We start from the raw sequence: 10,930 nt of genomic DNA on the forward strand, positions 1-10,930 counted from the left end.
GAATCACTGTGATTTATAGCGTGTTGAAAGGTTGTTAAGTTTAAAGTGACTGTGGAAATTCTCTGTATTACAAAGTTTGTATCTAGAAAGAATAAACTAGTTTTAATTAAGAAAGAACTTGTATCGCTGAAGTTTCGCGGAATAAACCAGAAATTAACAAACGAGCAGAGACGTAACAGAACTATTCTATCTAGTATATAGTAAGCTAGAATATATCAACCTAATAACCCGAGCGAAGTCGGGTACTTTCGCTGGCAAAGAATAAATTTACATGTCTAAATGAAAACGTTTTATAATTTATTTTAGTGTAACATTTCGAGCAGACGCTCTTTTCAGAAACTAAAGACCGTATTATAATGGAATTAGGCTCAAAATACATTAGTGATTCGACGTGACTGACAATTTGATATTTTTATCATAAAAACAGTTCTCAGGACATACTACCAAAAAAACGGGGTTGTCCCTACAAAACCGGTATGTCTGATTACCCTAGAAATGAAAAACAATAACACTAAATTTTGATTTTCATGCCTAGTAGTTATATTTATCATCGTGTGTTCCTTTTTTCTCAAAAAGAGGGTATTATTCTAACTCATAGAAATAGTACACTTATACAATCAAATGGAAGAACTGTTAAATATTTATTATGAAAAACGTGACCAACTGGCGTTCATCTACGCACTGCAGTTTAATGATCAGATGCCACCTTTTTACCAAAAAAGGCTCCATCTTCTGGTGAAGTGTTAGACTAAAGTGAAAGTAACAGCAAGTGACATAAGAAGTTAAAAATAGTGAAAGATACGGGTAGATAATTTGCTGTTTACATTGAGTTTTTCTCATCAACAAACAAGATGTCTGCTCATTCTCCTGAACAAATGAATAGTAAAACGCTAAATATACCAGCAAGAAGAATTATGTTGAATGACGCATCGCACCTTCCGAGCGATTACAGCTCAACGCCAGGAGGCACCATCTTCTCCACAACACCAGGCGGTAGGTATATAACATTGGATGACCTTGTTTTGTTTTCATTACATTACATTTACAAAACAGTGAAGCCGTTTACTCGTGAAATAACAAGTTTCACTTTATGTATCATCTCTTATTATTCTTTATAAAGAGTTAATTTAACTCGTCACTCAATAGTTGAATTTACACGTTACTCTAAAGTATTGAAGTATATTGCTTTCTTTCAATTCAAAACAATCATGGCGTATCCGAGCCACGTGATGTTGTTTTGACTTGAAACTGATAGTTAATTGATCATATGCTCTTTAAGTTTAGCTTGCTTGTGTTTTTGTTTTGTTTCAGGTATATTCAAAAGTGGGGTCCGTCAGTACGTTTTGTAATGTTTCTATGCGTGCATTATGTATTATAAGTTATCATCGCAAAAGTTGTTTAACTTTCAAAAATAGCTGATAAATCTGGTACATTATTTTGATTAAGCTACTTAAATCCTTTTAATTCGTCCAAAACAGTCATTGAATGTTTAATTTATGTGACATTATTTTCCCACTAAATCGATTGGTATTTTTTTACATGTATACTGGTACATAGAGGTGAAAATGAATAGTAGAAAATTTGATTTTAGTATATTTAACATTTTAAACATGAAAAATACATTTTGGAATTATATTGTTTTTGTATCACATTATTGTGTATGTTTGCTTACTGTAATATGAATGTTAAATATTAGAATAGATGATTTAATCAAAAAGACAGAAGTTAGCAAAATGGGCTATTCTACATTAAAGATAAAACAATTAATTTGAGAATCATATTTACATTGCCAATATGAAATTAGGATATCTTAATTACATACATGTGACAGAAAATGTTGTTACTAATTAAATTTTAATAAGTGTACAGTATTAAGTGAATAAACAAACTGTGTTTTCCTTAAATTATAGTAATATATATATATATATATATATATATGTTTAAGATGAAAATTGCTGTATCCAATTCACATTATTTTAGAATGATTGTTTACATGTATAAAATAAATGTTAAATGAAGTTTAATTGATAATTAGTTTTTACACAATTTTAAAATAATCGTTCCATTTGTAAGTTTCAATACTGGAATTCATGTATTTTAATTACATCAAACTGATACTTGGTACTCATAAAGTTATGTATTTATAAGTATTTTTAAAATAAGAACATGAACACTTGTAAGTTTCAATACTGGAATTCATGTATTTTAATTACATCAAACTGATACTTGGTACTCATAAAGTTACGTATTTATAAGTATTTTGAAAATAAGAACATGAAAAACAAGGTGAAACTTTCACTGAAAGTCTAGCAGCTGGAATGTAATGTCTTGCATTCAGTATTTGAATATATCTCGAGAGTGAAAATGCTTGAAATTTGCTATTTGATAATTTAATTTAACTTATCATATATAAAACTTGAAATTATTGCTGCAGATAAAATAATGTAGAATTGATTGTAACATTTTGGTTAGCAAAATGTATTCTATTTACTGCTACTTTGATATATTTCAATATCTTACCTTAAATACATGTAACAACAGAAGTCATACTTAATAGGCTTTATACTTTTCTGAGTTTTTTCCTCAAACTCTTTTTTAAAAAAATAAGAGTCACATTAGCATCAGGAATCTCCCAAGCATTCAGCTAATTTAGAAAAGTTAAAATTAAATCCTCACCACTGTTTTATAGTTTTAGTTTAACTAGCATAAGAACTAGGAGCTATAACTCAAATAGTTTCTCAACAATAATAGAATGTAAAACAGTTTTCCCTCTTTTAAATAAGTTGATCAGATAAGGTATTGCCTTTTTATTTTATTATGAAAATGATGCACACTTTAAAAACACTTCTTTTCTCCATAGTAAGGTTGCCATAATATTTTATAAGCCCAGTAACTATAGTTTTTAACAATTCACTTAGACATAAAAATACTTTTTGTCAAATGCTATAATAATTCTGTTGTTACATAAAGTAAATTTTTGAAAATCTAAGTACTGCATTTAGTTCTTATACATTTTTGTTGAAACTTATAAATTTTTATACTTTAGGTACTCGGATCATATATGAAAGGGCATTCTTGATGCAAATGAAAAACTCTCCAATTGCAAAAACACCTCCCAAGAACATGCCTACCATACCAGGTGTAACATCTTATGGTCTTCAAATAGCAAAGAATAAACCTGTGGAAAGTGGATTATCTGAGAAACTAAGTACTGGAGGAAGTCAGGGTAAGTTTAAATTAGTTTTAGAATTTGTCACATAAAACTTAAGCAGGAGATTTGATATATATCTATACATATATATATATCTTCATGCAGTTATCCAGCAAGGGACACTGGCAATCAACTGCGTTGTATTCTTTGTAAAACATGTTTGCTTTTGTAGTATGAGTAGTTGTACTATAGAGTAAAATTTCACAATTTAAAAAAATATCAAGTAGACTCAGCTCTGTAATAGTTTTAATTTCTAAATCTCATCTACTGAGTATTGTATACCAGGCTGTAATAATACCAGCTGACATGTCTTTCCAAGATCAAAGAAAAACAACTGAAATTTCAAGCAGTCCAATGAGGGAAAGCAAACAACTGAAATATTTTGATTATGCTAAATACAATTATACAGTTCAGAAAAACACATGAAAATTACACACAATACTTATGTTTTACAAAGTAATTTATTAATCATACTTTTATGCACTTTTTAGTACAGTAAACTGTCTTCTTCTTGTCTTTAATTACCTTAAACTCAACTAGTTTGGAGTTGGCTGGTTTTTTGTAAGCCAAGAATTTTCACCTGGTTGGCTGCCACAGATGGCAACCATAAAGGAGCATATTCAGCAATGAGGATTCGAACTCATGATGCTCAGATTGTAAGTTAAGCAGTTCAACTGACAAGCCATAAACTGTCTAAAATTACATAACGGATATATAATTTGTCTTTCATTAATAGAAAATTATGCTTCTATATTTTGTAAAAGTGCTCGATTCCAATATAGTTTTTATGAAAGTAGGTCTAATTTTTCTTTATCATTGCATTAATAAGTTCATTATTCCTTTCATTGAGACATAATTTTTAAGTCTTGTTGGTATGCCCCAAGAAATTACATGTTGTTCTCTTGCAACACAAAAGTTGACCTTGGACTTGGAAGTATTAGTAATGGTTCTAGTTGCAACATGATATGCTCACCTAATCTAAAATAGTTTCAAAAGATGCTGCAATACCTTTATTCCTTGCGTTATAATGACATATCGCTCTCAACAAGTCAGGTGTGGCAACTAAATATGGGTACATTATGCAAACAAAATTTCTACATTTCTTTGTTTTTACACCCAGTGGCATTTTCATATATTTCTACTTCCACACTTTTATACATTTGACCATACTGTAAAACCTTAATGTTTATGCCCCCAGTGGCTCAGCAGTAAGTCTGAAGGCTTATAATGCTAAAAACTGGGTTTCAATACGTGTGGTGGGCACAGCACCTATAACCTAGTGGTAGTTTTGTGCTGAACAGCAAATAAACAAACATAATGTTCACTTTCATACAGTTGACCATACTGTAAAGCTAGAGATCTTAATCTTGTTGGATTTATTTGCCTCCTTGCTATCACATGCATATTTTTGCATGAGGTTGATTGTTTTTTTAGTTCTCTCAGTTGAGATAGTTAAATAGTCCATTCTTCCAATATTTTGCCATTTTCTTTTAAAGCTTAGTGAAGATAATGCTTATAACCCAGTTGTTTGTTGAAGCTATCTTGGAATAGTTCTCAATCTACCTCATTGTTAACTCAGCAAATACTACTGAAATACATAGCCTTTTGTCTCTTATTTGTAGAAATTATAAAACATAGAATAAATAATTGTTATTATGTCAGGTGGTCTAACCACCGTTCAAAATCATCAGTATCTTACATAAAAAACAACTAAGTTATAACAAACTGACATAACTGAATCATTGCTACGTAATATGGAAAGACATTTCATTCTTAATTATGGTGTAAGGAAAAAAAGGAGCATTTTTAAAATCACAAAATAGGGCTGTAAAGAGGGAAGGAAACACAATAATTACAGTATATTTTCCCACATTACTGGAGAATTAATGATCTTGTGATCTATCAAGTTTGGTAGAAGATCTTATTTCCATAATTAATTGCAAAGGAGGAGGTTAAAGTCATTGTTGATTGCCACTAAACTCGACCCAAGGTTCAGACTGTCATTCAACTTTTGCTCAACACAATTCACAAATTACAATTGGATCAATTTTTGTTTATAAAAATGATGTTAGTGAAGACTGTTTATTAAACCTTTTGCCAGATAGCCAGTTTGACTTGCTTGCAGAATCACTTCTTCCATTGGTAGCCTCTGTTTTTATGGAAAGTATTTGCCGAGAGGAATAAAGTGGACTGCAGTGATATCTGACATCTTAACTTTGGTATAAACAAAATATTTGGGACAAGAAAAAGTATTACTAACATAACACATAAATTTAACACTTACAGTGCGATGAAAAGTAAAATTTAATGGTTTCGTTAAAATGATATTTATAATTTATTCTCCAAGATTAAAATAAAAAACACTAAGTTCAATACGTACATTTTTAGATAGATAGATAGATAGCTTAATGACTATCAGTTACAATTATTGCTAATAGGTGATTTAGATCAGCACTTTTAAACAATAAAGAACTTATAATCATTTAATGCATCCACCTTCACTTACAGTCAGTCATTCATAGTCATAAATAGATAAAGCTTGTGGTAATAGCACCCAAAAAGTGTTGGGGATATCCCATCTATGAAGCAAAATACAAAATGCCGAAGTTAAACAAGTTGACCATCATGGAAAATCAAAACAAGAGCGTAGAGGTGAGTTCTTAAACCCACAGCGTTTCTCACCTCCTACTGCCTTTTGCTGTCTGCAGCCAGATGTGGGAAGGCAGTTACCCTTAAACTTATTTAAATTCTAAAAGTAGAAAAAGAACCACCCAAAATTTCTACATATAGAACTCCCAACCACCATCCTTATAAAGGTCTTAAAAAAAGTAAATTACTTATAAATTGTCAAACATTTATTCAAGTATGACACAACTTAAAGTTGGTCTTTCCAGTCCTGGCATACTGAATAAAAAAAAACTGGTTTTATAACTGAGTTAGTTATTCAAGATCACCCTTGACATCTTAGTAAGGAGTTTTCCATGATTGAAGGTTTATTATTTAAAATAAATTTATATTTATTATAAAAAATAGTATAAGTTGTACATTGATGTGGCATGTTTAAAATGAACAAAGAGATGAGTTGTAGAGCCTGGTGATCAGTGGAATTTGGTACTCGACTAACTGTTAGTCTAATTAATAAATTGAATTCAACTAATCTCCTATTTGTCTCTTGTTTTTTCTTAAAGAAATTTTGAACTAAACATTGTTTAATATGATAGACACCTTCAGGCACAAAAATTTAGGAATAAGCTAATTTTTTATTCCTAAACTGTTGTACTAGAAATGTATCATATGCACAATGTAATAGGAAAAGTGTAACAAATTGAAAATACTGTTCCATGGGTTTCTCCTTACAATTTTTCACAATACTGTTTTATTAAATCTAAATAACCTAATTCATCATTAAAAATAATTGTTCTCAGATTTTATGTGATAAAAGTTGTAAAGAATTTTGTCACAACATGTGATAAGTAATATGTATATAATTCAATTAAAATAAATTCACTCTAATCCTAGATAAAGAAACAGTAGAATGTTTACTAATCGGCAAGAAAACCTGTGATGATACTAGATGACCTCTTTGCAGAAAATAAAATGATTCATTTCTGCAAAGCAAAAAATGTAAATTTTTGAAATGGTCTTACCTCCACTAACTCCAAAGCTATTTTGACTTGCCCTCTAAGCATTGCTAAAAAAATGATTTCACCTGGCACACCAGTCTTTTATACCCCATCAGTTTTGCAGCCTTTCAGAACATTGTTAATCATGTGACTAACATCCACCAATCATATTGCACCATCTGTGCTAGCACAACTACTATCATAGCACAATTCTCACTTTCTCTATTGGCATTAGAGTGTATTGATATGTGTTTAACTCACTTTACTTGTGACTACTACGATTTCATTTATTTGTGATTTCTTACCAGTTTCCAAGTTTTTCACATTTCAAGTTTTGACTTTAGTGTTTGCTTTCAATTATTTCATTTAGTTTGTTTTTGTCAGTTTTTTCTTTTACTTGAATTCTACTCTTTAAAATGTGTATTAACATGGCAAATGATGATATTTCCGCGTATTTGGTTATGGTACTCGTGCTAGCCCCCAGCTTGGTAGGTTGACAATATCTGTCAAGGAAGTTCAGTCTTTCATTCACAGGGAGTTAGAGATTTATGAATGGCCATCCTTTGCTTCTCCCTTCTCCTCCTTAACATGCTTCTGAGGAAGAACTTCATCAAGAGGAAGACAATTTAGACTGTTTTTCTGGCCCTGGCCTTTTTTGGTCAGTTACATAATACTGACAGTCAGGAGAGTTTCCTGTCCTCTCCTTCCCTTTACCTTATTAATCATATATGTCAAGTTTTACATGTTTCCACTTTAGCCCTTAATTCCTCTCTTACTTTGTTAGGTGATATACCTCGTTCTGACTATTATGTTTTTCCTCCCTCACAAGTCTTTCGCCAGTCACCCGGACAATTATCTGATGATATCAGGACCTTCTTGTAGTATACCATGGCTCATTTGTTGGCATCAGTGTTGTCTCTCAACACCCCGTTCTAATGTTGTTGGGATTTATTTGGGAGTGATGCATTACTTGAGAGGGTGCATCCCCTCTTTCTTCCCTGAGGGATCTTCATCAAGCCCGGTTTCTTTGTGAAACACTTTTTTGGGAGTCATCTTGAATAATTGGAGTCTTGGGTCAATGCGATTTACATTCCTCTTTGTCATCCCTGGCCTCCTGTTTGTCTCATCCTGTTGTTCCCTCCCAGCCTTTGCCACTCTGTGTTTGCTGTGTCCCTTTTTTTAATCTCCTCTAGGCATTCCTGTCCTTACCCTCAGTTTTCCCATTCCAGATCATCCTGAAGTCAGCATTATTGGTGATATGATGCTCTTTCCAGGGCAGATGAGGGCCAGGTTGCAACAGTTTTCAACTTTGTGGTACCTCTTCATGACAGATTTGTGGGGTTTTCAGGTTCTGTTAGAGTGTCTTTGCCTTCTTTTTCAGTTTCCTCCCGCCTCTCCTGTTCCCCAGTCTCTTTCCCTTCTTCTCGGGATCATACCTCATAAAGTCATCTATCCGTGTCTGTCTGAGACCTCCTACACAAAGAAGGTATCAAATGTCTTTTTGTTGTCCCCAAGAAGACGGGAGACTGGAAACTCATCATTGACCTGTCTCAGCTGAATACCTCTCTGGAGACGCCTTGTTTTACCAATGAGTTCTACTTCTCTCTTTGGTTGATTTTCTTCCAGGACTTTGGATGACCAAGTTCGATGTGACAGATCCCTATTTTCATATTCCAATTGCCCCTGTGTCACTTTGTTATTTTCTTTAGTTCATCTATGAGGCTTTTGTTTTCTAGTTTCAGGTGCTGCTGTTTGGTTTTTCTTCAGCTCCTTTTGTGTTTTGTGGTGTGGTTTGCTCTTTTGCTCAGTTTTCACTTGCTGGGTCTTCAGACTCACCATTACATGCTCACCTTTTCCCATGCCTAGTCAGTCAGTCACACTGCTTACTTCTTTGAGAAGTTGCTCGGGTGGGGTTTCTCATCAAGTTGGAGAAGTCTTTTCTTCTTCCCATGCAGCATCTCAGTCATTTGGGGGTTCTCTTCAATTCCCATCTCAGTTGGATCAAGCCTTCTCCACTTTGGCTCAGGGATATGGATTGGGTGGTCTTTAAGGCCCTACATTCTCCTTCTCTCACTGACCAGGAGGTTCTATCTCTTTTGTGGACATAGGCTTTCTTAGAAGCTTTCATTCTCTTGGGTCAAGGTCACATTCATTCCCTTCAGTGGACCCTTTTTGACCAGTGGAACTTCTCCCACGATCCCTTGGACCTTCCCATCTTCTTTCCTCCTGGAATCAGGGCCAACCTTGTTTGGTGGCTTAACAGGGAACTTACTACAGTGGGGATTCCTATTCCTTTGCCTCGATTGGAGTCTCATCTGTTCACAGATGTTTCCTTAGTGGATTGGGGGGCTTTCCTCAATTGCCAAGAGATTTCTGGTCAGTGGTTGGTTGAGGAGGCTACTCTACATATCAGAATTTTGTTGGCTGTTTCTCAAACTCTGTTTCATTTGCTTCTGCTCCTCTATGGGTTCATTATGGTTCATTCTGACATTTCCACTGTTGTCAGCTATATCACCAAACCAGGGGGAACCAAGTCTAGATCTTTATGTGTTCGGACTCTCAATCTCCTGTACTGGGACCATGACATGACAATCCTGGCATGGGAATATGTCATGTTCCCAAAGTTATGAATTTGGTGGCTGACCCTTTGTCTTGACCTCACTATGTTCTTTCCACAGAGTGGTCCCTTCATCCTCAGGTGTTTCAGTGGGTGTATTCTCAGCTGGAAACACCTCTTATCAATACGTTTGTCACTCACTGGGGGTGGATGAGTTCTGTCAAGATTGGAGAGGTGTTCACCTATATGCCTACCCTCCAATCAGACTATTCTCCAGGGTCATTTCCATTATCCAGACCACTCCTTGTTAGGGTCTGCTGGTTGATCAGCCATGGTTCCCTCTGCTCTGGCCCTTAATGGAGCGACATCCCCTGCCCTTACATCAGTCCTGGTCACTCCTTCAACAAACATGATTGGACGTGGTTTATCCTGATATCACCGAACTCCATTTTCACGTGGGGGTTTTGTCCAGTCCTTTGCCTCAGCTCAGGGACTCACCCCTCGTGTAGTCTCTTTCCTTGCCCATACCATTCGATCTGTGTACCAGAGGTGTTGGTATACCTTCAGGTTTTGGTCTATTCCCTGTTGATTCCACCCTTTTCATTCTTATGTTCCTTTTCTATCCCAGTTCTTTACCTGGTTGTTTGATCATGGTTTTTCCGTATCAACTGTAGCTAGTTATAGGGCTATGCCCTGTCAAACACTTTCCATTTCTCTCTGGGGATTCGGTGCTGTACGTCTCTTTCCTGAATGCAACTAGGTGCCAGCCTATTCCATTCTGCCCTCTTTATGTTACTGTGTTCTTAAATGGGCAAATAGCATACCTGTTCCAGAAGTATTGCTAAATCCCACAGGTGTGCCTTCTATTCATACTCTGGTACACCTGTTCTTTCATTGCTGTTGCTCTCTGTTTGATTTTGTTTTGTTGCACCTTCACTGGCCCCTCCACCTTTGCAATGTGGGGTTCTAGCTTTGGAGTGAGAGGAGATAAGACTGTTTCAGAAGTTAACATTTTCTGATATTGAAAATGTATTTCTGATAGGTACTTGCTTCCTCTCACCCATTTCCCACTCTTCCTCCCCACTGATTTGCTGATGTTTCTGGTTTGTACTTGCCAATTCTCAAAAGTGAGGATAGTGCTAGAATAGTAGAGGGAGCTAGCTGTGCTAGTATAAATGGCATAGTTGGATTTGTGGAGGGTAGTCACATGATCAACACATGTTCTGAAAGGGCATGAAACTGATGGGGTATAAAAGACTGGTATCCTAGGCAAAAATATTTTTTAGCAATGCTTAGAGGGCAAATCAAGATTGAGATATCTTTGGGGTGAATGGAGGTAAGTACCTATATGAAATGCAATTTTAATATAAGAAAATGTTAACGTAATTAACAAATTTATAGGTATAAAAACATTATAAGATCTTAAGCAAGGAGTTTTTGATATGGACAGAAGTTTAGAAATAACATTAAAATGATTAGTACATTTACATTTTACAGTAGAGGCTCAAGAAACTGTATGTTTTGAGAAATCAATAAATC

The 10,930-nt window shown here is 34.5% G+C and overlaps 1 protein-coding gene across 1 annotated transcript in view; it reads left to right on the plus strand.

Annotated features, from left to right (window-relative positions):
- The first annotated feature begins 721 nt into the window (after nucleotides 1–721).
- LOC106457747 (eukaryotic translation initiation factor 4E-binding protein 2-like) overlaps nucleotides 722–10,930 on the plus strand; it is a 17,346-nt gene continuing 7,137 nt past the window's right edge. Inside the window, exons 1-2 of the mRNA XM_013917196.2 lie at nucleotides 722–993; nucleotides 3,047–3,226. Of these exons, the coding sequence (XP_013772650.1) occupies nucleotides 852–993; nucleotides 3,047–3,226 (322 nt within the window). The 5' untranslated portion in view covers nucleotides 722–851. The remainder of the gene's footprint in view (nucleotides 994–3,046; nucleotides 3,227–10,930) is intronic.

Source organism: Limulus polyphemus, unplaced genomic scaffold (assembly GCF_000517525.1).
Source record: "Limulus polyphemus unplaced genomic scaffold, Limulus_polyphemus-2.1.2 Scaffold18, whole genome shotgun sequence".
NCBI classification, from domain to species: Eukaryota; Metazoa; Arthropoda; class Merostomata; order Xiphosura; family Limulidae; genus Limulus; species Limulus polyphemus.